Here is a 27,754-nt window from a genome sequence, read left to right as displayed (position 1 = left end):
AAAGCCTTTCTGACAGAAATAATCTGGCAGATGGCAGAAGGGCTTTCAGGCAAAAGGGATTCAGGAAATCAGGTGACATAGTATAAAGAGCAACAAAGTGCAGATAAGCACATTAAACACATCCATTTGTGGTGGATGACTGGGTCAAACGCAGGACGTTCACCCAGGAGATCAGGGTTTATGTCCTATGTGAATTTCTTTTAAACTTAGTTGACTTATTATTTTCATTTCTGTTTATTAAAATTTGCAGTTTTCTTTCACAGTTTGGTTAGGTTTAGACACTAAAACGTCTTGGTTGTGTTCAGAAAAAGATCATGGTTTGGTTTAAAAGAGACCATGCTGGCAGAAAGCTTTCTGTCAGAAAGGCAAATTCATACACAGACAGTGAATGTTTTTATGAAACAAGACAATCCATCCAGTAAATGGCACTAAAGGAGTGGACCAACCCAAAGCCCTACCGACACTGCCATCTATAAAGCCATGCCACTCTCACACTCACTTTAATTAAAACAATGACATCCATTAGCCACTGACATAAAAATGGCCTTTTGGATTTTTCAAATTCATTAGAATAAGATGCTTTGCTAACAGACAAATAAATGCACCAGCACTGCCAATACTGCTCTGAGGTCTTACACTGAAAATTCCTATTAAAGGATTTGGTTTAAAGAGGTTTGTTTTGAGGATCACTCGGTTTAACCCTGGAAGATAATGTGCATCTGTTACAAGTAGGATATAAATATGGATATATTTTCAATAAATTAACATAATATACAATGTTGAATTGAATGAGTCTAATTCCACTAGAGGGAGAGCACACTTACAGATGGCTTTCCAAGCCTCATATATATAGTGTAAGTTTTAACTGTGATTCTCTTGATCTCGGGAAAATGTGCCAATAGTTTCATCAGGGACCTAAATTCAGGCTAACAATAATGAATGTTACTGTTGAATCTGGGTTACGCTCATGTGATTTGGGTATTGAGTGTCTCATGAAAGGCCTGCAGGTAATCTGGCAGACAAGGACAGGATCTTTGTGTCCTGACATGAGGTTTTGGCTGTGTCACAGCTAACAAACCAGTAATGAGAAAAACCAGCACACTGCTTCTCGTTTTTGCTCTCTTTGTGTATATTATTTTCTAACTAGGCCACCAGTTAATGTGCTCTAATTCGACCTATCACAGCCTAACTTTCACTTGGAAGGATTCTCAAGCAGCCAAAAGGACCGTGAATGTTTTCCACACTAAAGCGAAATGGCTATTTTTACACTTGCGACAGAGAACTGGATGTGCAATTGTGTCAACTGGGTCAGAGGAATTTTTTATGGTCACTGCCCAATTTTTGCAGACAAGGCTGGCTGCACAGCTGATTGAAGTAGCAACTGTTTCGTTAATCATGGTTATATTATAGACACATAGCCATTTTATAGATATGACATAAAGGGGCATGCCACCAATTTCACACATAAAAATCAGTTTATTTATCATGGGCAGCACTACTCGGCCTGTGGAAACATTTAACTGTGGCTCTGGAGGAGCTTAAGTGGTATAGTGATAGGATGATGTCATTAGGGTTATTTCAGCTCGGGGATTCAAGACAATTTGCAACAGAAAGCCTGCACTACAAGCTGGAGATAGCTGCGGACATTTATCAGGCAGGGAGAGTGGAACCAAATGGTTGCATTATAGGAAATGTAGCTGCAGTGTTTTTGGAGCTTCCACTCCACTTCAGCACCCAAATATTAAAGAACCACGCTATATTCCACAAACAGTAGACCTTGTAATGCACCTTTATAAAGATTATTTCTACTCATACAAAGTCATACTTTGCATACACATGCAAACACATGCGGGCACACAAATGACTAAATGCACCAGATTATCAGGATATACTGCAACCTCAGCTGAAACATAACTCAAGTTATTGGCAGGGCTCTATGGATGGCAATCGCATTCCATATATCCAATAATTTTACCACCATACTACTTAGCATGCCAGAAAAAAGACTTAGTATGTCCCAACACATAGTATGTCAAATGCAGTATGCCAAAAGTACCAGGATGTCCCTCTGCATCTGGTCGTATTTTGCAATATTCAAGCCAGCATGCTTTTTTGGCTATTCTGACCCTCAATCCTCTACACAGTGGAAGATACCTCACACTGACAGTTTATGGATGTATGAGCAAGAGGGTCAAAGCTGAATGTTATGACAAAGTATTATGTACGAACTGTATGCATAATGCATGCAACAGTATGAACCTTTAAGGGCAGCTGCAGTACAAACCAAAAGTAAAAAATAAAAAGTATGTAATGCCAGCATGAGACTCCAGAGTTGTGTCTCAGATCCATACTACATACTTATTCTATACAGTCTATACTATATGCTACTCTTCATCATAGAGTTTTAACAGCTTGTGTACAAAATTGCAATTTTATACTTACAGAAAATTATACAATACATGCAATGATGGACCTCAATCAAAGTGCGACTTTGGAATTGACAATTAAGCTTCACAAATAGACATCAAAATGTTTTTCCTAAGATTTAATACTTATTTTTTGTTTTCTAAGATCTGTCTGGGGCTCTTCCGCCACCACCCACAATTTGTTTTAATGTTTTTCAGCTGTGAGCTGCTCCTCCAGTCCCTTTGTGCACAATTGCATTGTCTCTCAATGGCGCACTCAAAAATCCATATTTAGTCTAATTACTGTCTGGTTTGACTGTCCCTTATTTTGTTACTTCTCCACTGGGAACACACTGCTGAAAACCTGATTTAGGACACAGTATGGACAAAGAAAACTGAGGTTCTGTTTTTATGTCAAGCTTGGAGCCAATCAAATAATATAAAGTAATAGTAAAACATTATAACCAGAAGTATAGTCATAATTATGCACTATAACTGATGTAGTTCCCATATCTAATACTGTATTTCAAGTTTTCTTCATGCACTGCACTTTATAAATATAATATTTCACATTTGGTAGCCTGGTCTGTCTCCTAATGTTTGATTCATTCAACCACTGAGGTACTGCCCGAGTTTCTTTATTTTTCCACATTGTTAATGGACATTTTTGGCAGTTGTGAGACAATAACAAACAAAGATCTGTTGGAATTGTGAGTTTGTGAAACTGTCTGCTAAATTTGAAATGCAATGCCATTATGTCAGGCAGATTGCTACAATAAACAACAAAATGAAGGCTCAAAATACTGAAGATGTTGCAATAAGCTGAAATCTCCTTTACATGCTCTCCTGAACCAACACTGCGGGCCATGTAGCAGAAACAAAAACATGCAGCAGCAACTATCCAATAAAAAAAATTATGACACTCAAACAAGAACAGACTTTTCATTTGTGAGCCTGCAGGCTCTACAGAATGATGACAGCCTTGTTTGCTGAATATGGTGGAAACTGGCTGCATATCAAAATCATGTCATGAAGTAGGAATTTTGTAATATGGAGCTGTTGAATCTTGCTGCTTTCTGTCAGTCTTAAAGAAAAAATAAGTTTGAGGCTCATGGGAAGGCAAATTACACTCTAGATGCCAGACTGGCTGCTAAAGCAAAAAGAGAGCGGTGTTTACACCATTGTAAGGGTGGTAACGACACAGAGCATGAGGTAGCCTAAATAAAGACGACATGGAAAACCGCATGGTCAGAAAAGCCTGAGCCACAGCTATCAGAGGCAGCGACTCAGGACTCAACCACAAACCAAGCAGCAGACCAAACGCCTCGCCTCATCACAGCTCCTGTATCATGACACCGATATAGGTCAGCAGTGCTAAAGCATCTGCAAATCTGCAGATTATCTCTGCCAGGTTTTTTATGCTCTAATCAGACCAAATCCTCTGGAGCAGAGTTCGCTCTTAAGTGGAATTCCACAGTTTGAACTGCTGGACTGAACCAACTACTGTATACAATGGAAGATGGTATTAAAGTATCAGGATGCACAATACAGGGATAATGGCACTTACTAGTTAGTATCAAAGAAACTTCCTGTCTTTATTCTTTAGTCTTACATCTGTTACCTAGCAACCAACACTATTATTCTCATCTTGCCAAGCTAAAAAACAATATAACCGTGGTTTATTATCAGTGAAACTTAGAAAAACTCAGCAAAAACAATGGCCATTTAACTTCAACTTCTACTGTGAGCTACCGTTAGCTAACACTATCATGAGATACTGTAGTGACCACTACTGTTAGCGATCATTAGCTACTTTGTAAGTAAAAGTTATCCTGAAGTTAATAGACTTTATTTGAAAGTTAGGATGCTTTTGTAATGCACATTTCATATCTTAAGTTAGGATAGGAACATTGACTTAGGAACTTATTTTCCCCCTAAATCAGATCTTCATCCTAATTACTATGGTAACCAAAAGCTGAAAGTTTCTGTAACATAGCCCCAGGAGTGGAAAAAAGTATCTTAGCTAGAGGGACAGTGGAAAAAATAGTAGACAAAAAAAAAAATCAGAAATATAAAAGACAGTGTTTGTATGCGTTTTCTATTGCATATGTGTGTGCATGAAGGAGTGAGTAAAGACACTCATTCAGCATGGCAGGCAGAGGGCAGAAAGAGGTTTAAAAACATCTAAGCAAGCATTTCCCACAGTTGGAAGTGATTATTAAAACTGCAGGGGCTGTCTTTACTGCTCCACTGCTTGGCCTCCACTTTGTTTACTAAGGTATAGCTGAGAGCCAGCCACGCCTGCAGTAACTATGGTGTGTGTGTCTGTGTGTGTGTGTGTGTGTGTGTGTTTGTGTGTGTGTGTGTGTGTGTGTGTGTGCGCGAGCATCCAACTTCAGTCCTGAATCTAGATGATTTCTTGCATATGCAGGTATTCATAATTGATGCTCCCATGGGTGCTTAGTGTGACACCAAGTTACAGAGGAGAAAGAGGGCAAGTGTAAAAATAGCGAGGACACCTACCATCATCTCATCCATTATTAAACACGGCCCAGAGATGTGATCTGACATCCTTTATGCCACTCCACACACTGTGGGCTAAGGCAGAATTAATAGGCTACTATGACATAAGTGTGGAGATGAAGGTTAAGACTGAATAATGGACCAGGAAGAAATGTGTGTCACATGTCAGGCTCATACAAATACCTACAAAATACTTCCTGCATCCTTTTTGCAAAACCAGTTTGATCAGATCAAAGCTGCAGTTAAGCATCACACAGCAGTCCAAGGCCAGTCAACCTGCTGTTGAGGAAATTCTTTGATGTCCAGTAACTATATATATATTTGCTTTTAGAATACCAGCATGCCTGGCTGCGTGTCAAATGGGCAAGAGAAACAGCTGCACCATAAGTACACAGTCAAAAATAGAGGTACAGCAGAAGTGCGTTATTCGCACAAGTACTATAACAGGCACATAATGGGAGCCAGATGGATACCTTGTGATCTACCATAAAGGTAAAAGGGAGCTTCTGATACCGTTAAGTATTTCTGAGAATTCAGTCTGAACTTAATGTACAGTAACCGAAGTAAATTAGAGGGGAACTTATTTACTCGTCATGCATAATACTGCTCAGCCTGTGTAAACAGGCTCTAAGGATTTTTTTTCAAGTCTGAGAAAATTACATCATGTCTGCTATACAATTGGTTGCATAATGGGTAATGTGGATTAATGCTGTTGAAACTTGACCCCTTTTTAGTCCCAGGTATACATATTAGAATTACAATATCTGTCAAAATAATCACAATTTTTTTTATCATAACATGCAGGCCTACTAAGAAAACTGGCTGCTGGCTCTAACTATCTGACAGATGACCAATAATCATAGCTCCCAAAATGCTAAAATATTCCTTTAAGATGTTGTGCCATATTAAAAACAATTAGCACTGGACACGGGTGTGAAGCTGGTGAGGGATCATGAGCTAGCCGGTCCATCTACACTGCATACTGTCACTTAAAAGGGAGTGGGCAGCAACATGAAGTCAGAGAATATATATCTCAGATTAAAAGAAAAATATTAAATGCTTTACTTAATTATACTTATGAATGTGCTTCTGCTCTACTTTCCTCTGAGAGCACAGCTTCTCTGCATAGCGAAGGCAATGATGCACAGTATGCGAGTGTAACATGATGACCCTTGCCCAACCCCAATACAAACTCATCAGCACTGACAAGATCTTATGGTCACTGGTCAGTGCCTGGATCTGAGCTATCATGTGACCACAGGCACATGAAAACATCATCTTCTCAATAAAATGTTGATGTTCATGTTGAAAGATATAAGGAAAATGTACAACCCTCAGTTCTCAGGCTTCATTATAACTATGTCTAAACTGTCTGCCAATTTTGATGACTTGATTAGAAGATCAGTAGGCGCCCTGGGACCGTGACGGAGAGAGACAGCAGCCGTAATTGACAGCAAGAGCCATTAGTTGCAGAAAAATTGCATATTGATCACCATTATGCAACAAGACACAGACACAGGGTAAGTCAGGTCAGTGCTGCAGACGGGCGAGTCCCTAAGGATGAGAATACAATAAAACAATCTACATTCAAGAAGTGACTTATGAAGGGACGATATAAGCTGTTCTATAACCTGTAAAGAAGGATGTCATGCCAATACTATGATATATACAATATATAAGAGATATGCTACCTTGTCACACATTCAAAAGCATAGATCGACCGTGTCTTTGGCAGTTTTTACCTTCGTCATTACTCAGCTGTTTCTCTCTAACCTATCTGGTTGCAAGGTGCACCTGTGGGGGGTCGGATGACAGAATGAACTAAAGAAGTGTGCACGTCTTAGTGTGTATGTGTGTGTGCATGTGTTGTCTTTCTCGTCCCTTCAGAGCTGCCGGTGTATATTTCAGTTACCTGGCAACCCCTTTGAGAAAGTTGTAACAATAGACACCCTGTAGAGTCAGGCATGGGGGATATGTACCAGCAAGTGACAGCGCAACGATAGAAATGTCACCATTTTCAAAATAAATCACGAGTGATGTTATAGTAGGGTTGTCACAGTACCAGAATTTTAAACTTTTACACAATGCTAGTGTAAAAACAGTACTAAAAAACGAAATAAATTAAATAAAAATAATAAAAAGTACAGAAAAAGTCGCTTTATTCTGTCTGGTTTTGCTGCAAGCTCAAAATTCAGGCAGGAAAATAAAAACTAAAGCAAACTGAGTGCGCACTGAGATATTTTCTTTTTTATAGTCTCGGTGCATTTCATACTATCAGATGTGAGTGTTGCATTACTTTAAATATGCACTCTTAGAAATAAGGGTTCCAACAGGGTTCTTCCTGAAGGGCAAAGGTTCTACCCAGAACCATTCACTCCTGAAGAACCTGTTTTTGAGAAAACGGATTGTCAGGGGTTAAGAACTCTTTTCATCCAAAAAAAAAACACAAAAAACATTTATGGAAGAAAGAGTTCTTAAAGGTTTGTTAGATGGTGTGGACAAACTTTTGAAGTATCAAAAGTTCTGACAGCCTTATGTTACAGAATTATTATTATTAATTGACTATTAAATCAATCCCCAACAATTAATCTTTTTTGAGTAATTTTTTAAAGTAAAAATGTCCAAATTCTCTGATTTTATTGCCTCAGATGCGAATATTTTTTGGTTTCTTTCCTCTGCTGTGACAGTAAACTTAATATATTTGGTTTGTGGACAAGACAAGACATTTAAGGACATCCCTTTGGGCTTTGGGAGACAGTGACCAACATTTTTCACCATTTTAGGACATTTTTTTCTGATGCTTTATTGCCCTAACAACTAGTTGATTAATTGAGAAAAATAACTGACAGATTTATCATAATGAAAATAATTGTTGGTTACAGTAGAATATAATGTATTGTAGGTGGCCCAGCTTTTAACTAAAGAGACCAGAGTTTAAGACCCCCTTCATCCAGCTTCTGCTCTGCTGAAGCGCCCTTGCGCAAGGCATTGAACCTCTCTATCCTAGTGAAAGGAAGGAAAGCCACAGTAATATTGTTTGTGATATGTTGTATAATATCTGGTTGTGTCTATCAATCTTCTTGTGTGAGCGCAGGGCAGACAGCCCAGTTTGTTTCACTCACCATCAACACTGACGTCCTGACAGCCTCGGAGACGCTCTGCCTCAGCTCTGCGGCGGTGCCGGGTTTGTTGAGCCCCCGGGTAAACTTCCTCGCCTCGGGTGGAGCAGAAGAAGCCATGATGTAGCCCACCTTTCATCTGACAGAGGAGCAGACTGTCCCAGCCGGCGGTGCGGAGGCTGAAATCCTGCGCTCCAGGCTGTCCTACGTGCGTAAAAGCACACTGGCGCTGTTTTATCCAGCCATGGCACTTCCCTTTAACTTTACATCAGCTCGGTCTCATCCACAGTCCAATCAGTTGTCCAGTCGATAGATGAAGACGTCCTCCCTGGTCAACAGCTGCCGGAGAGCAACATCCAGCGTCTGTTCTGCTCTGTCCCGTCAGCGGAGGTCCCTTGCGCAAACTGACTGACACGCCCCCCATCTTCAGTGGATGAATGCCCAGTGGGACAGCACTGTAAACTAATACATCCATCATATTTGGAGGGTTACTGAATATAATATGACTGCATTGGTGACTTCATAGTGTCCAGATGCCACTTAATAGTAGTTTCTCTCTGCGGTTTCACAATTATATTTCCATAACGGTTGGGCATATTAAAGACCCCAGAGCTTTAGATGGCAATTAATGCCTTAATTGTTGTGTCAATAAAAGGCGCATAATGCATCTGAGCAGCACTAAATACTATTTTGAGGTTATATAACTACAAACCACACACTGTCTTGCTGTAGGCACAAGATAACATTGCCACCTGCTGGAATAATTATTGTTTTAACCATACAGTTTGTGCTTGAGGGTTTAAACTCTGTATGAAGGTATTTGACCACACAGAGGCAGTAAAGTAACACTAATAGTTGAATAACTAATGATATGTTTAAGAGCAATCGGAAATAGTAGTATAAGTAGATGGTCAACGTGCCAAGCACTGAAATAATGGGTTATCCATAGAAACAGCAAATAAAATTAAAACATAAATAATAAGAGGAGGAATTACGCGACTACGTCTGTCTAACAGTTTTGGTTATTAAGTTTTAATAGTTTTCAAACTAAAATGTTTTTTGGAGGGGCCTGTTACTGGGATATTACCATTTTCTACACAGCAATTATAATGAGCAATTCTCTGTCTTTTCTCGCCTTACAATATCACTTTATTACAATATTTATTGTATAACTTTGGTTACTTTGCAGATTCAAATTAATAAGAAATATACGATGATGTAACAAGGATGTATGATAGTGCTGGCACATCATCATTATTGACCAATAAAGGCTTTAAAATGAACATTTCTACTGATATGGAAGGCCGACAATTAGACCGATGCAAATAATTCTGTATTAATTATGTTAATTAAACTACAGGAGAGACTCAATGCTCTCTACAACTAGGTGGGAAAATATATGTGCATGCATCAGCATTGGATACCTGCCAAAATTAGCTGGGAAATATTGGCATATCAGATGCAAGCAAAAATCCAATATTATGCATGCCTAGCATTAACACAAAACTTAGATCCCCAGGTGAAATTCATAAACTACCCAGCAGATAAAGTGCATGAAATAGTTGAAATTAGCTCTGCCTTTGCCAGCTGCAACATTAAACTATGCATTAATGCATTAATGCATTAACACTCATAATTCAATAGTATACTATACATAATGCAGAAATTGTCCATTCTCTTTAATGAGTGGCCTACTTTTACTTCTAGTACTTAGTTATATTAGTATATTTTGATGCAAATACTTTTTTGTGCTTTGACTTAAAGGTGGAATAAAAGTTTGAATGCATGACTCTTACTTGTATAAAAGTTTTTCCACACTGTGTTCCTACTACTTTTTACTCAAGCATGTCTACTCAAACTGAGTCACGCTTCACAGTGTTTACAGCAAACAAAAAAGTCGGACAATTGCATGGAGAGACTGAACGCAGCATATGTTTCCAGGCTGTCATGTCCACAGTCTGCGGCACCGCGGCGCTGCAACACCCCTCCTGACTGTGTAGGACTGTCCTCCACCCCCAACACCAACCCACAGCAACCTGATACCGGAGACGAGCGGTCCAGACAAGCCTGCAAACGAGGCGTTCCCAGCCGCCCTCCCTGTCTGTCTGTCTGCCCAGCGGAGGAGCTCCAAACCGTCAATGCCAAACGCTGCCGACCCGACCGATTGCCTGGGGGAAGATCAAACTAAGAGATATCCACTCCCTCAACCCCATCGTCTGCCATCACGGGACTAATAATCTATAATCTATCGCGAGGCAGAAACGCTCCCACTGACTTGTATTTTTTTTCCTTCTCCCCCCTGAAAGAAGATCGTGAAATGAAACGGGACGAGGAGAACTAACTGGCTAGCCGTTGAGCTAACGTCGGTTAGCATCGACAGCAGTTAGCTTGTAACCTAACCGAGCTAATTGGCTAACGTTTATATGCCAAGTTCTTTAATGTTTTGTCGAAAAGGTGGACGTTTTTAACAAAATGCACAACTGAGAATGGTCCGTGTTGGCACGAATTAGTTGTGTGTTTGTATTTTTTGCGATATTTACCCTGTTTGCCTAAGTTTTGCAGCGCCAGACAGTCGCCCTGGGCAGCTAGCATGGTAGCTAGCATGTTGGCTAGCAGTAGATATGGACGTTGTTCGCTGGCTGGCTGTAGATGGAAGATCCGCCAAACAAGTTAGTTGCTCGGTCTAGGTGTGTAAATATTAGTTATCCGCTCGCGCCAGCCTACCCCAACGCAACAGAGCCTCTTTTTCGCATCATTTTTCATCAATGTGCTCCCTGCCTGAGAAATCAGTTCAAGTTATTGAGCTGACGTGAGGAAAAAGGAGCTGAGAATCTGCAAACAAGAATTAGAGGACCAGAAGAAGAAGTATTTAACAACACTTGGAGGATCTCCAACTAACGAGACCAAAGTCGATGCACAGTGCTGTCATGGCTGTGGGCCGAATCACGATGAAATCACTCGCTAAATTTGGGTTTTGCCTGACGATTCTCCTGACTTCTGTGGCTGGTAAGTAGCTTATATTAGTGAATTGATTTTTGCAAACGAGGGAAGTGTACGTCTCATTAATATTTCATGTTTTCCTTTTGGGTTTCTGCTGTCTGTATTTCGTCCACATAGCCTGTTTGGTGCAGATGATGTCGCCTGAATAATGTAAGCCTGCTTAAGCCTCTACCCAAAATCTGTTTTTTGGATTGGGGCAGCTACAGTGTTGATTATATCTGTGTGATTATTTTGTAATTTTGATAAAGTTTTAATTACATAGACAGTCAATATCAGGCTGTGGGCTGGGCACTATAATGATAAGAATCTAGATGTTATCTTTGATTGTGATATGGTTCTGTTTTTTGCTGTAGTCATTATATCCACATTTGTGAAAACACATATAATAATGTTGTAATATTGATATTACACAGACCTATTTATGAAGTCACACTTATACTGTTGTGTAGTTACCTGATCCCTTGCTGTAATGCATCATATTCTGCAACAGTGATGTTTTTGTAGGGCCAGCAAAAGTAGAAACAGAATATTTCAACTTTTATTACGTTTGGGAAGCTGGAACACTATCGGAAGAAATGGGGCTGGCCATTTTGATTGATTATAATTTAGTGATTCTAGTTTACAATATTCTACAATATTTTTTTAATTACTTAATTCCAATTTGCATTAGGCTGCTTCATTTTTTTCCAAACATAAAAACTAAATATTTGCTATTATTAATGCCATGGGCCAATGTGTAGTTAATGTATAAAATGTTTGGGAACCCTTGTAAGATCATCTCTGTCTGAGAATTTCCATTAGGGCTGCACAATATGGTTAAAAATAATCATATAGTGATTATTTTGCCAGATTGTGTTATGATTCATGATTAGCGGGAATGATCGCTTTTGCATGACAATTTCCATTCTTACTGACAAAATGTATTAAAATCATGATGATATGATGTTTGTTGTTGTATGTGCCAAACAATCATGTTTTTTTTACTTCTGGAAGACAACATTTGTTGGCCAGGGCATCTCTGCAGCATGACAGTACTTCATGAACTGCTGTTTTGTCACACTTTCCCTTTATCAAAAAATGTACCTACTGTGATTTGGGTCTTGTACTTGGCCATACTGAGATAGTATTTTGATTAATTATGCAACTGTATTGTCAACATCGGATGTAATTTCCCTAAATCATCATATCATTCCGGTGTGTTTGTGCCTGTGTTTCTGTCAGACCTGTCTGTGCCTTATCCGCCTTTTCCATCTTGATGTCTGCCTGCCCCATTTCTGGATTGATCTGGAGTGTAGCTCATCTCATTGTAGTCAAGTTAAACCTTCACAGATATCTCCTCTTGAACAGAGCAGCGAATGCACCCCTGGCTCCTTTTTAATCATTCTGTGTACAAAGGCCTGGAAAAACACTGCCAAACATACCGCAGTCCTTGTCTGCCAAGTTGTGCCCCCTGTTCAAGACTCTGGGCTGAAGCCAGGCTTCTGTGAGACCTTGAGCATGATAAGATAGTAGCTGAAGCTGCACAGAGATGGAGTAACAGTGCATGCAAGGAGGGGGGAGGAAGAAGGTGGAATGTGTGGGAAGACAGGAGAGGTATTTTACAAGATGGGTAATTTAGGTGATAGAAGTTCAACATTGTGCTTTGGCTCTAGCAGGGTACTTGGAAATAGGTGGTCTTGTAGCTCATCCAGTGTTACAACTGCGCACATGGGTGTGAATGTGCATATAAACAGATTGTTAATGGTGTATTAACATTTCTGTGAGTGTGTGTGTTATTGTTAAGGCATGTCCAGCCATTCATAGACGGGGTGTTATCAAAAGCCCAGAATAATAACTGCTGTAGCAAAGGGAAAAATGTGAGCGTGGAGCATAATTTGAATACACAGTTTGACTGTGTTCATCCCTTTAAGCTCATAGTGCTGAGAGACTATGGTCCTATTTGCATTTAGATTTGCATTTAACAGATGAGCGGTAGTCTTAGTGTTTTTTACTTCCCACTTCCATAAAATGACAAGCAAGGACTTTTATTTGTTATTGCAGTGTTTCTGCCATCCTCTGATTATGAGGTCATGCTTTAAACAAATAGAGGAGAAAACTTAAATTTAGAAAACACTAGAGTAAGTAGATAAAGCAAGGCATAGAAGAGCAGTGATTCAGCAGAGAGCGCGTTCACTGAAGAGATGAGTTGTCAGGTTGTGACGTATGATCGGGGGGTGGGAAAAAGTGCAATTTCCATCCCAAATTGTAATATTCAGCAAAATGTGAAACTGTAATTCATCATTTCAGCACATACGCTGGAAGATTTCTCATCATCACGACATATTATCGCCTTGACAAACTCACCTTTATGAGACATGACATGCAAATTAGTATTCCCCGAGCGCAGTTTAACGACTCCAGCGACTGGCAGAGGAGGATTGACATGTTCACTCAATAATCAGTATGAGGATGATTAATGGATACTTATACACACGCGAGCCATGTAAACAGCCAATAAATTCAAATCGTTGCACTGTGCAAAATTAATTAGGGCAGCAGTCAGACTTTGTTGGCATAGTGACTGTAAAGAGACAGGAGACAAAGCGCTCCCTCACTGTGCGGCTGTTCACTTCATGAATGCAAAGCAGAGCTACCCCTGTGCCCATTTCTTAGGATGATACTTGTAATGATGATGATGAGAGGAAGCAGAGGGCTTAATGTGTTAGTCATCTGTCTGACCCAACACCTTTCCTTTTGAACCCTCCGTCTCAGCTCCGGGAACATTACTGCCTTCCATCATCCCTTTCTCCCAACTCGCCTCTTAACCACTGTTAATTTCTTTTTCAAATTATTATTCATTTCCATCCACCTGCCATGTGTTTAACCTGTTTGCAGCTGAGCTCGGGTCGTCCTTCCGCTCCCTGTCCCCTGTGACTAATCAGCGTGTGGGTGTACTGCCTGCTGTTCCAAAATCTGGAGTAGAAACAGTTCCAAACAAGCCTGCAGACGCTACCTGCGGCGTGGAACCACAGGTGTTCTCAAAGTAGTGACATTAGATGGGGACAGACTTTAGCCTAAATTCTCATCGACTTGTAGCTCATAATGTATGCCACAACCCATATTCAGGCAGACTTTTTTACCGTTGTCCTAGGTAAGCTGGAGGTTTGAGGGTCCAAAAGGGGATTAGAGCAGAAGTATTATACCATAGCATAAAAAGGACTGCTCATTTGCTCCGCTTGTCCAAACTCTGTAGCTGTGTCCCTCGAGCCCCATACTGTGGCGTTGACAGGCCCACTGTTCCCCAACCAGGCCGCGTCTCTCCAGCCCCTGCGGGCCACGGGGGACTCTTGAAGCTGTCGTCTCTGCGTTCACATCAGCGGCTCAAACAGAAAGTGAAGTTATTGGCCCAAGATTACAGGCTGGCGCTGAGTGGCTGCTAGTGTGTTTGCCGCGCAGGCTAGCCTACAGAATTTGGTGAGCCAGGTACAGGCTGCTGTCAGGCCTGGCATTAAGCAATGGTTTTAATGGCAAGGTTGGTTGGAGAAGATGAGAATGAATCAGGATTACTTTAAATGCCAAGTAGAATACATGTTCAAGAATTTGCCTTGGCGAAATTGCAGCAGAGACATTTTGAAAACAAGGAAAGGGAAGGGCTTTAACAGCGCAGAGAGTGCGAGAAATTTCTGTGATGTGCGACTAAAGAGCATTTTCATTTCTGATTAAAGGGGAACACATCAAGGTGTTGTCAGGTGTTGAGAAGCTTGACTTTATATATGAAAAGTTGCATAAAGTCTGTTGTATCTCAAGAGTCTGATACATTACCTCAAGTGATGTCACAAGTCAGTGTCCATAAGACTACAAGTTTGAAAATACAGGTGTCAAGTTAGAAAGACATGAGTAGGCCACTACTAGCATAACATTTGAACATGACTAATCGTTTCAGGTCTTAAATTATATGACCAGCTCATACTATATTTATATTTTACAACAATAATTCCAGCATGTGCATACATTTGTTATAAAAGCCATTTATGTTAATTATAAGCCAGAGACCATAAGAAAACTGCACAGTAATTTGAAAAAGAAGTCTTTGCATTAGAACTGCAACTGTTAATCGATTAGTTGTTAACTTATAGATTGGTCTCCAACTATTTTGATAATCAATTCATCAGTTGAGTAATTACAGTAAATTGACTATCTTTAGATGGTCAAAACATGGCACTTGAGGGCATCATCTAGGGCTTTTGGAAACAACCGAGACATTTTTCACTATTTTCTGATATTTTATAGACCAAACAACAAATTGATCAATCAGGAAAATAATCAACAAATTAATCTACACTGAAAATAATGCTTAGTTGCAGCCCTCCTGTACATCAGTTGTTTAAAATAGATGTGTGTGTCTTAATAAATGGCACAGGCTTTGTCCAAAGCCCAGGGGCTCACACTCCCGAGCAGCGTCACCTTTGGTTCTGCTGAATGTGCATCATAATCTTGTCTGGATGTGGATGCTGCAGAGTTGAACACATAACAAGGGCAGTAATAGGGTAAAAGTAGTTCATAAAATGTTAAAATCAGTTGTAAAACTGCGAGGAAGCCAGTATGTAGAAGCAAAAATAGAAGTAATACAATGATTTGTACTTACTATGAGCCAACAATTCAGTGTTCACACAACTGGAGCAATGCAATTTATGCAGGAAGTAGTTGCCCAGGCTGAAGGATATAAAAGCACTGCACCCACTTTGATTCCATAATATTTTGCACTCAGTACACATCATTATTTCGTGAGAAGAGATGACACTGACTGCAGCTAGAAACAGACCAATGAATGCTGGAATGGGGGGCGGAGGGAGGGTATTTGGTCTCTAATACAGCTAGCCTTGTACTCTATTAGATGAAAAAAATCAATGTCTGCCTCTCTTAGTACCTTGGTTTGAGTTCTGAGCAGAGGTAAAAGCAAAGCGAGATACAATAGAACAGTGTTCAGCAGCCGACCTTCTGCTTTGGCAAAAAGTAGAAATTAGTGGATGTTTTAGAAAACAAAAGGTGCAGCCTTGAGATGGTAACTCAGAGTGACAGCCTATGATTAACACGAAGCGTTCTCCTTGACCAGCAGAGACAATAAGTCTAGAGCGCGCAAAAAATGTTGCTCAGAGTATGGATGATCTGTGTTCATTAGTTTATTGTATTTTCATGGATAGAAGCTTTAAAAGGAAAGCTAGTTATTCACAGCTGCAAGGCTTTTTTTCTCTTGTCGCTGGTATGTCACATCTGTGAATATTTCTCTGACTTTGCAGTTGTTCCCTGTATACAGATACAGCATATCTTAGGCCTTTCCATCCCCATCAGCTGATAGGCCTGGTAGCTACAATGACAGGACAAGGTGCAGTTACATGCTCCTGGTATTAGAAGCAATCATTGGTGAAAGGTGCAGGTTTCAGACCAATTGCACACTCACAACATCCCTCTGAGAAACATCCTAGAAAGAAGGGAAAATAGCTGAGAAAATATTAAGTATAGTCTGACTAATACTAGATTTTTGACGCTTGTACCAAAACAGATATTTGGGAGTTTGAAAATCATGTATTGGCCACAAGAAAATTTGTTTTCTCCATGTAAATGCAGAACATTAATAATCATGATAATGTTTCCTTAGATTTTTTAAATCTGTGGGGACTTTTTGACGGTGTAAAAACAAACTTGTCAGTGTTCTCTGGTGGACAGTGGCATCACTGGAGACACTATGTCTAAATAACCTTAAAACCTAGTTTGGCATTTTCTTGTTACTTGTTACCAGTATACATATCAGCAACAGGGCTGCAACTAACGAATATTTTCATTGTTGATTAATCTGTTGATTATTTTAATTTTTTAATCGATTAGTTTTTTGGTCTATAAAATGTCCGAAAATGGTGGAAAATGTTGATCAGTGTTTCCCAAAGCCAAAGATGAAGTCCTCAAATGTCCAAGACTCAAATATATTCAATTTTCTTGCATAGAGGAGTAAATGAACCAGAAAATATTTCCATTTAAGAAAAACTGTCTGAGAGTTATTCAGTGTATTCAGTGTAAAGATAAGACAAAGAAAAGCAGGAAATCATTATAATTCAGAAGCTGGAGCTCAGAGATGTAAATCTTTGCTTGAAAAATTCAACAATGACCTTAATTTTTCTCTCAATCATCTAGCCTAATCAATTTATTATCTTATTGTTTCAGCTTTTTAAAAAGATGCTTTATTTGCAGTCTTGCAAGGATGTCAAAGCACCAGTTTGCTGTCACAGAACAGGTGAAAATTCCCTCATACCAGACAACCACAGGCCTCCAGTAGTGACACTGAAGTAGGTGGATGTGTGTAGTGGAAAATCAGCCTGTCAAGAGAGTATGTAGCCATCAAGCCTTTAATGGCTGTTCATGTACTCAACAAGGAAAAAATGTTGTCATAAATGAAGCTAAATTCAGACGCAGTGTGAAGGCAAACTTTTGCTTGCTCATATATAATCTGAGATTATACCCCCTGTGGTGTGATGGTAAACACCACTTTGGTCACTCTGTCATCTGTGTATCACATATTTGGGAAAGTTAAGGTATACAGGGAGGGAGGGCGCGAGTGAGGGAGGGGGATGAATTTTGGTATAAATGCATCGTGGTCAATAACGGAGGCCTCTAAGCTTTGAGGGTAGTATAAGCCCCAAGGATTAGCATAACTGTACCAGACCCAGACAGACACAGACTGAGTGGTGGTGTTTTTGAGGGGTGGGGTGGGGGGGCTTTGGGCAGTCCCGAGGCAACAGATGGGACAGATTAAAGCCCACTCACCCCCCACATCCTTAAACTCAACCAGGGGACTTGGAAAATTGGGGGTGTCAGCAAATACCCCTGAAACCCATCCATCCTACCTCAGCAACAAGCGTGCACCCAAACAGCAGCAGCAGGTACGATTAGGGCGGATAGGTGCATGTGATGGCGTTGCAGTATGAGCCTTTGCGATAATGAAAACACTGTGCACGTGGGCATGCATAGTGCCCTTTGCATTTTGGGCATTTTTTGGCTGTGATTGCACCCGCCACGCATGATGGCACATTATTGGATCTCGGGGTGTGTTCGTCTGCTTCACACAGCAGCAAAAACCAGAGAAAAGGCCTGTGTTTAGATGCATACATATTTGATACAGACGCATACAAACAGCATTTTACTTTGGCCCTTTCTCCCCCCGAAAAACCCAAGCAAGAGAGCACAAGTTGTATACTTCAGTGGCTGCGGACAGTGCATGCATGCCTGCAGAGGAGATGGTGCGTGCACGGGTGCATCAAGCACGTTTCAGCCTTTGGTAAAGACAGCCTCCTCTGCTTTTTTTCCCTGCCCCTCCCACCCTGTGTGTCTGCCTCTAATCTTGGATGTGAACTCGGAACCAGTTGTGGAGAGAACACAAGCCAACACATCAGTGCACTCGGTGACTTTTAATCAAGTCTCAGACTGCCGTGTCTTACATCGCTCCAATGGGCCTTGGCAGTAAGGAAGGAGAGAGCCAGATTAGATCGCTGTTGTTTTTTAGCAGCGAGACTGAGGGGATGGGGGTAGTCCGGTGAGGGGAGGGTGGGAGGGTGCACCGAAGGCCAATTGGGGGAGGAGGAGGAGGGTTAGAGGGGGGAGAGAGAGATTAGCAAATAACTGGGCCATGGGTAAACACTCAGCAGTGCCCGCCATCATCCAATGAACAGGCTTGGAGCAGAAAAACTACTCCGAAGCCTTTTGATATGACTACCCTCTCTTTTTCTCTCTCATCTGCCTCGCTCCACTGGCCTTGCCTGCATACTCTGACCCACAATCCAATACTGCAGTGCAAGCCAAGATCACACAGCAAGCTCCACAGAGCAGAACCGGGGACAGAGTCTGCTCGGCCAATCGCAGATAAACACAGAGATTGGCATCCAACCAGAAACACTCCTAAGAAAGACAGAATTGAGTCACAGGACCAACCACCGGCGAGCAGAGCGGCAGACAAACCAATGAAATCTGACGACAGGAGTGCTCCCATGGCTCAGACTGCAAATGAGCAAAGCCTGGTTGTCACTGCTTGCTACACTGTCTTTCTTCTCTGTTCACTTTTTTGTAAATTGAGCTGCTAAATCCAGTGAATACACATAATAATCGTCAGGCTACTTGATACCTCTTACATCGTTAACAGTGTTTATATGGAGGCCTTGCTTTCTAGCTCTGTAAAAATGTACTTAAATAACATTTTCCCTTATGAGAATGCAGCACAATTATCATTCATACTTGTGAATGAAACACCAAAATCAATTTCTAGAGATCAAACTCGAGACATAAGCCTTCTAACTGCTTGTTCAGTATTTTCACATGCCTGAGAGCTCTCACAGACCAAGCATCATTAAAAGGTTTTTGATTTCATACCCTTGAATTATAGTAAGAATATTAATAATTAATATCAGATACTGTATCTATCTGCCCAGCTTTGGGAGAAAGACAGAAGATACTCTGCTCTATGGATTTCCGTTCTGTACAGGGGTGGTTTATTTGTCTTACTGTCTATGGGTGTTGTCACCGGCAAGGCACTTCCTTCTATTGTTCCTTTATGTTTCTCCTCTTTTTACTAGAGTTCCTTTCTTAACAATGTCCTCACCTCCACCGCCCGCTGCCCTCGATTTCTGGGTTGGGGTAATTGGAAAGGAAGCACATTCAAGGCTGAACAGATCACTGTTGAGGGTGTCATTATTTTAAGCCCAGTTAAAATATCACTTGAGCTTGAAGTTCATCTCTTAAACACACTGCAGCTAAAAGCTTTTGACCTTGTGCTGAATAATGCCCGTTTATTCTCATATCAAATCTCATGTTCTCATATCTGGTGGCTGTCAATTTTGTTGGCTGAAATGACAACTGTAACTGGCAGATTGTATCAGCTGTAGTAAGCCAGCAATTTAAGCAAACAGTAGTTTTATGAGTTGACTGAAAATTCTGTTTCCAGCCGACTTGATGCCGTTGATGTGTACTTGCATGTTAACTCCTCTTCTTGTTGGGCGAAAAGCTCCTGTGCTACTGGTGTAAACAAACACCACCGCTCCCCGGGTTTTAGTTTAGTGCAAGTGCTCTATATTGTTAGTGACTAACATGTTAAAATAGGAAAAGTCCGTGTTGCAACCGTTCCCCTGATACTTTCGTCCTCGCTTTACCAACAAGGTGCAGCTTCCTAATGGAATTTGAGGTCTTTTTGCGTTTTCTGCAACTAGTGGATAAATGAAAATGTTTGGTCCACTATTAGGAGGCAGTCCCTCATGCTGTTATTTTTAAGCTCATTTCTACATCTGTCTGTTAACATGTCCTTTAGTGGCAAGGACAAAATACTTCTGTTCAGCAATTGAAAATGGAGAGAAAAATAAGGAGGACATGTAAAAAAGCTCTGCTTATACTGCTGCAGATCTGCCACAAGTCCTTTAAAATGATTAAGTGAAAGAGAAAAACACGTCTTGAAACGTAAGTGTTCTTGTTTCATTTAAATGGAAATTAGAATTTTATTTTCATTATTTAAAGTTTCCTGGAGTGTTATGGGTCTCTTTTTCCTTTAAATGTATCATCAGTTGTCAGGCTTGAATAGATCAGAGCTGATCTTCTCTCTGTGGTGGTAGAAAAGTGGTAAAATATGAATGCCTGCCATGTAATGTTCTGGTTTGATGGAAGAGCTGGTTATTAATTTTGGGGAAAATACTGGTTCTCTGACATCAGTTATTTTTCACATCTTCCAAGTTAAGAACTAGAGTTATCATAGGCAAAATGTGGTTTATTTGGTGCTTGGTTTTGGGTTAGTTTTTATACTTTTTATTATTTTTAGCTTGATACAGTGAGAACATATGCAGTATGACATAATATGTATGATAAGTATGTGGTGCATGTACCCTTTGGTGGTCATTCTAACCCTGGGCATGTTAATGTGCTGAAAATACATGCAAATGGAGAATCGTCTCCCCCATTGGGAATCAAACCGCTAACACTGGTGGTGCAAACATCAGCTCATTGAAATTCAGTTTCCTCATCAGAATGAAAATTCTTCCACATACTTAACCCTTGGTTTGAACTCCTTTCCCACTCAGGCATGTACACAGCGTGCCTCCCCCTGTAGGCAAAGTCAGTCCCACAGAACAGTAGGTAGTAAAGGCCCACAGGTTGAGGGCAGCCGAGGCCCACAGTAGGCCAGGGTTGATAGCTTTATCTGAGGATGGGAGCAGAGGAGGAAAGCTGGCGCCGTGCCCAGCAGAGCTACCACTCCATCGCGTCACCCTCTGCCCACACAGGCTAGCTTGACCTTGGGCAGGGCGCAGTCACCCTCCTCCCTCCAAACCCTCCATAACAGACCACCCATCCACCCCTCCCCTCTTCCCGGCAAGGAGGAAAGGGAGGAGCTGGGAGTAAGGGAAACAAACTGGCACATCATGTTTCCCTTATCTGAAATTACCCACAATGCAGACTATGTACACAAACACACACGCACACACACACTGACATTGGCTCAAACTAAGTCTCCCTGGAACAGCTTCTCGACATTTGCTGCAAATCAACAAGCATTTCACAACAGGACACATTCTGGCTTTTCTTTTTGTGCTGAAAACACACAATTCTACAACATCAGAAGTATTAATAATAATAACAGTAAAGTTCATTTGTATAGCATTTATCAAAACCAACCATTACAAAGTGCTTCACACATAAAACACATCAATAAATTACTCAGCAATGTGTGAGTAAGCAGGCAAGTATGAGGAATAAAAGAGGAATCAAACTTATAAACAGAAACAAAATACCAAGAATAAAAAAAATAAACCACTTGTTCTGTTCAACTTCAAATATGTAAAGCAGTGCAAGACTTAAGTGTAACTCTGTAGTTAATGATTCAGATTAAAAGAACAGTTCTAAGAAAACCTTTCGATAAAAATATGTCTTCAAAAGTGTTTTAAAGGAGATATTCTTGTAGCAAGCCAGGGTTTCTTAGGCATGTTGTTCCACAGCCGAGGAGCTGTAACAGCAAATGCTCGGTTCCCTTTAGTCTTAAAGCGTGAGATGGGAACAGTCAGCAGGTTCCTGCCTGAGGATCTGAGGCTGTGCGCCGTTTGGTACGGGCACAGCAGTTCATTTATATCTATATTCTGGACCCAGGCCATGAAGGGTTATAAAAGTAATTGGCAAAGAAAAATCTTAAAATCAGTCCTAAAACAAATTAGTAGCCATTACAATGTTATTAAAATTGGAGTAATGTCTTTTCTAGGTTTTGGTCTATTAATTGATTTCTGATTTATACATATTCAAAGACCATTATAGTAGTCCTACAGATTAAGGCATTAATAATACTTTGGGCATCATTTAAAGTCAATATTAATCATATACTCAGATAATAGTAGCAGGAGTGTTGAACACCCATCTCTCATTTTATGACATTTCATTTTCTCCATGGTGTTTTTCCACGGCCATCTTGCTGTTTTTGTTTATGCTTCTAATGAGGATTCTGTTAAACTCTAATGTTCACTTTTTCTTTGTGGCTCTGCATATATTTGTGTTGTGTACTTCAGACTGGAGTTTAAATTGGTATTTCTATTGATCTTTGGCTTGTGAGAGACAGCAGACTTTGCAGGCAGACAACTATTTTTCAGCTGTTGATTGTTTCTGTGTAGATGGATGCTGCACCAGTATCAATCTGTCAGTAGCTGGTGTAGCAGATGAGAGGCTTCTGTACATATATGTGTTTTTATTGATATATAAAGTGTGAGTTTGCTTCATTAGAAAAGTGTTAATGTGAGTGACTTTTCGTCTACATCAGGCTGAAATTGCATATTAAAAGTGTTTGTGTGTTGGTGGAATGAGAGGAGAATCAATAAAGAGCGGCGATGAAATGGCATAAATTAATGAAGCTGTTGAGCTGTCTCTAACCCTTTCTCCTCACCACACACACAAGCTCAACGCAAACTCACAAACCGCCTTCATCTCAAAATCGTGTGCGCCTACCTCTTGTCATCCAAATATTTCATTCACTTTGTTGCCTCTGCATCTCTGTTCAGCTAGAAATTTGATTCAACTCCGCTCCAACTCCTTTTTTTTTCTTCACAGCGGCGCAGGGCGAGGAGAGGGAGTGTGCCTTCACAGACCAGCAGCAGCAGTGGGAGGTGGAGCGAGTGGCAGGGGGCGAAGGCCGGGTCTCCCCAGAGAACACCACCATCAGATGTGCCAAGGGCAGCCACTGTTTTGGCCTCTGGGAGAAAAGTCCTCCAGGCGAAGTGCGACTTGTCAAACAAGGTACAACTTCAGAGGCTTGTGCTATGCTTCATCCACCTTTGAAGTGAGACAATAGCCGCTTTCATACAGCCTGTTTAAGGTGGGAATGCTGCACCGCTATTCTGACTTGCCATTCTGTGTAAAACATACAAACACAGAATGGGAGGGCATTTTTGTTCAGACTGCAGTGTAGATAGTAGGGGTGTCATAACTTCAATACAAAAATTATCAAAAAGAGCTTACTTGTGGTGTCTGATGTATCAGAGGAGAAAAAAGACAACATAGCTTAGTTTACCAGCTGTTATATCTTTTTAAAGAAGAATTTGAAAATGTGAATAACAGTTGTCAGGGCATGAAGCCAGTGATCTGCTGAACATTACAAATCAGGACCCACTAGCGTAAAAATGACAGAGCAGTTAGTGCTAAAGAAATAAATGTTTGAATTGAGCTGAATCGGCATCTGTATAAAATAGGGGAGCAGACAGGAGAGGATGCAGACGCTGTTGTGTTGCACTTAATGCCTCTTTTGCTTCCAGAACACTGGCATGCTATCTAAAATCACACTGTCAAACTGGGGCAGCATTATGCTGGTGTTGGTTGTTTCAGTGTAAAAATAAAAGGCCAGTATAATCACAGGCCTTCTTTAAGAAGAAGAACACCCTTTATTAGTGCCCTCTGGGGGAGATTCAATTTTTTTTATGGCAGTCAGTTACAGGATAATGGTAAATGAACAGCGAATGAACAAAATGTAACAGTAGCAAGTAGAAAAAGTTATAAAGTCAGCAAAATGGCTTAGTAATGTCCTTTATAACATAGCTAATGCTTAACAGCTATAAGCTACTCATCATTAGAGTCTGGCTAATGAAGGATATTAACTATATTTAATATAACTTTATTTTCATATCAGTGCATATCAGACACATCTGATGTAGCTGTTGTAGGTCAATATGGAGGTAATAATATTGGTCAAGCTACCAGTCATGTCAAGTTGTAGTGATTGGATGTTTGATTTTTTTTAAAGGAGTCATTGGCATAAACAAACGTTTTCTTCACTGCCCGCATCCTCTTCTGTCACTCTTCTCTGTCAGGTTGCTGGACTCACCTGGGTGACCACCAGGGTTGCCGCGATGACCGCTGCGTGGTGACCAACCTCCCTCCACAGATCCAGAATGGGACGTACCACTTCTGCTGCTGCGGCAGTGACATGTGCAATGTCAACTTCACAGAGGACTTCCCGCCACCAAGCCCCACGACTGCACAACCTATCTGTAAGGAAGCACTTTATCAACCCCTGCACATGTAGTCATACAATAGATGTTATCCAATACACGCCTGGTTTGTAGTGCGTTTCATTTAATTTCTGCCAAAGGATTCCTTTTTAGTCATGATGCTTCCTCTTTTTATATGACTGGTGGTCATCTAACCGACAAAAGCAAGTCAGCCAGATGGATTCAAAGCCAGATCTCAGCCTACACTAATACTTTGATTGCTTTAGTATTGAATTTTGTGCTGATCATTTTCTGAAAACAGAGGCAGTGAGGGAAATCACTTTGCCACTGATCACCTTTGACATCTGATCCGCTCCAGTCAAAGGACAAGGAGACATTGTGTTGTATTGAGAAAGTAGCTGTGATTCTAACTCTTCTGCTTTGGTTACAATCATCTCCTACACGATGAAGTGAGAGGAATGAATGAAAGAAAAATGACTAACAAAGAAAAAGAATGGGAGAAAACAAAATTCAGGCCCACACATTCCTGAAACACAAAGCTATTAGCAGAAAAGAATGAAAGGATGTTTGATATCATCAGAGCTGTTCTACCTACACCTACTTGTAGCTCCTTTCTCTTTCCTCCTCCACCTCCTCTTCCTCTGCCTCATCATTCAGCCACATGGCATAGAACTGAGCTTCCTGATTGTTATCCATTATGAACCTTGACAACTGTGAATCGCGGAGATGAATTGGTTTGCGACAGATAAGCTTTGTAGCATTTTCAGTGTCCTCACTGAGAGCTGGTGTAGATTATGTGCACTAAAGGGCCATGAAAGTGGTTGATATTGGATTCTATTTGTATCAATGCCAGTCTGCTGCTTTGTTTAGTAAGTTACTGGTGTGTTCTTAGTACGGTGTCAAACAAAGCAAACAGATGTATTGTTAATTGTTCCTTCCTCTCAAGGTTTAGCTGTGAATGAAAGCAATGTGTGTGGCAGGAGGAGGGGGAGGGAGTATGGCGGCGGTGGCTCATCATCATCTCTCCTGCCCACACATAAACACAAACACACACTCTACCATCCATGTCGTCTCTCCGCATTCCACGGATTACAAGGCGTCTGCTGTATCTGTCTGTCTGCGGGCGTGCCGGTGACTGTTCCACTGAGCAGACGGATGACGAGACAAAGACTGGAGAAAGTCCGCGGAAAAATAACCATTTGGTGTTAGAACGTTTGATTAATCAGTGAAGTTTAAGTTGGGGGTTGTGTCAGAATTTAAAACCCCGTTTCTGTGTTTGCTCGATTGTTAATTGCTAACATGTCTGGGCAGGAGAGCGCCAGTATTATTAGCAGTTGGAAATGGTTTGAGTCAGTATGCTGTCTGAGTGATCTAACGCCAAGAGCCACGATGACGACATTCAGGCCTAGGTGGTGAAAGACGTACTCTGATCTTATACGTCAGTAAAAGTAGCAATACTCAGTTACATATACTCTGCCAGGTTTGGGAGGGCCTTAAGTATTATTTAGTGAATGCTGTGCAAAATGTCTGTACATTTAATCTTTGGCAAAATCAGCAAGAGCTGAATTTGATTGCCTCTGTTACCTCTTTTTGGCAGGTCATGTATAAACTATAAAACAGAGAACCAGCAGCAGCCGAATGACTTTTAGCATAGAAATTAGCATTCTATTTGGAAAAATGCTATTTAATTCAAACATGCATTTCCTTCCTCATAATAAAAAAATTGCTAAGTCAGTTTAAAACATATATAGTAACAAAAACAGTGCTCCTCGAGCTCTGAAAATCCACAGGGCACAGGCAGTATAAAATATATATAAAAGCTGAAATAATTAGCTCTCTGATCAACAGAAAATTAATTGGCAGCTGTTTATCAAATGATTACTGATTGAGTTCAAACAGAATTGCAACACATGCTAACTCCAGCTTTTCCAGTATGAGGATTAGCTGCTTTTCTCATTTTATTGTGCACTGAAACTGAATTGTAATTGTAATTTTTCCTGAATGTTAGACATCTGATAGACTAAACAATTACTGAACTAATTAAGAACATTAATCAGACTAATCAACAATGATATGAATTTGAGATATTTCATATTTAGTATATAAAATCTCAATTTCAAATGTAAACTGTAACTGTAATGCACAGATAAATAGAAAAGTGCAAACATAATGTTGCATACATAAAAGGTAAATGTTCTTGGTTACTTTGCACCACTGGGACTGAATGATATTTTGAATATCTATAAATGCGGTTATATAACAACAGTCACTATCAATGTCACAGATTTTAAACAGCTTTTTGGTGTGTGTTTGGGTGTGTCAGCATGTGTGCGTCCATGTTTGTCAGATTGCTTCCTGCTCAACTCTCTTGTTGATTATGAACTCACTGACCTTGGCATTTGAGGGGGAGCGGTGTCAACCCCCTCATGTGTTTGTGTGTGCCAGAGCGTGTGTGCATGCATGCTCATGCTACCCTGTCAGTCAAAAGCTGCCCTTAGGCTCTTGAAGCCATCAATTATTGATAAAGCTGGTGTCTCGCGGCAGCACCAGTGTGTTGACTGATGTAACGGATGCAGGAGAGTGCGTTTCTGTGTGTATACTAGCATTTGCTGTGGACTATGTACTATTTCTGCAGAGAGTAGAGTGCTGATGGTATATATAACAGCAGTTATATGTAAGGTGTGTGTGTGTTTTGTCTCCAGAGTAGCACTTACAGCAGATGCAGTTTCATTAATCACAAATACCTGACAGCTAAAACTGCAGCCACCTCAGCTAACTGTTCCTACCTGCCATCTGACCAGCTCTCCAGTGATTTTTACGTATTTTCTTTCTCTCAGTCTCTCCATTCACTTCCCACACATCCTCTGTTTCTCTCTTCCTGCACTGCTTTCCAGTCTGTTGACCATGCTTCATGGTTGTTTGGCTTAATTGATGTTTCTTTTTCCCCTTTTCCTTCATGCGCTTCATGGCATGCCTGATGGCCCACAAACACACGTACCCAAGACATTTAAATGTTTGTGTGTAATGTTATTGACCTGCTGTTTGGGAAGGAAAAACAGTACAAACATAATATACTGTATGCCCAATCTTGCAGTCACATGCAAACATGTGCCCTGCTGGAGCTTTTTCCCCAATAGCAGCAGTAATTAGGTGATAGAAACACTGATTCTGTCATGTCCTGTTGCTTTGCATAAAACAAAATAGAGGAATAAAAGGTCTAAAAGAG

General features: G+C 40.6%; 2 protein-coding genes across 2 annotated transcripts in view; one reads left to right on the top strand and one right to left on the bottom strand.

The window, feature by feature from the left end:
• dock9b (dedicator of cytokinesis 9b) overlaps nt 1-9,321 on the bottom strand; it is a 60,657-nt gene extending 51,336 nt beyond the window's left edge. Inside the window, exon 1 of the mRNA XM_084713454.1 lies at nt 8,051-9,321. Coding sequence (XP_084569580.1) covers nt 8,051-8,167 — 117 coding nt within the window. The 5' untranslated portion in view covers nt 8,168-9,321. The remainder of the gene's footprint in view (nt 1-8,050) is intronic.
• A 706-nt stretch (nt 9,322-10,027) lies between these two features.
• Nucleotides 10,028-27,754, top strand: part of LOC146304723 (bone morphogenetic protein receptor type-2-like) — a 37,541-nt gene continuing 19,814 nt past the window's right edge. The window contains exons 1-3 of the mRNA XM_084713451.1: nt 10,028-11,053; nt 23,135-23,320; nt 24,388-24,567. Coding sequence (XP_084569577.1) covers nt 10,960-11,053; nt 23,135-23,320; nt 24,388-24,567 — 460 coding nt within the window. The 5' untranslated portion in view covers nt 10,028-10,959. The remainder of the gene's footprint in view (nt 11,054-23,134; nt 23,321-24,387; nt 24,568-27,754) is intronic.

This window comes from Lutjanus erythropterus, chromosome 24 (assembly GCF_056507025.1).
Source record: "Lutjanus erythropterus isolate fLutEry1 chromosome 24, fLutEry1.hap2, whole genome shotgun sequence".
Taxonomy (NCBI): Eukaryota; Metazoa; Chordata; class Actinopteri; order Lutjaniformes; family Lutjanidae; genus Lutjanus; species Lutjanus erythropterus.
Note: the sequence above shows the minus strand (reverse complement) of the source record. Positions and strands in the feature narration are given on the sequence as shown.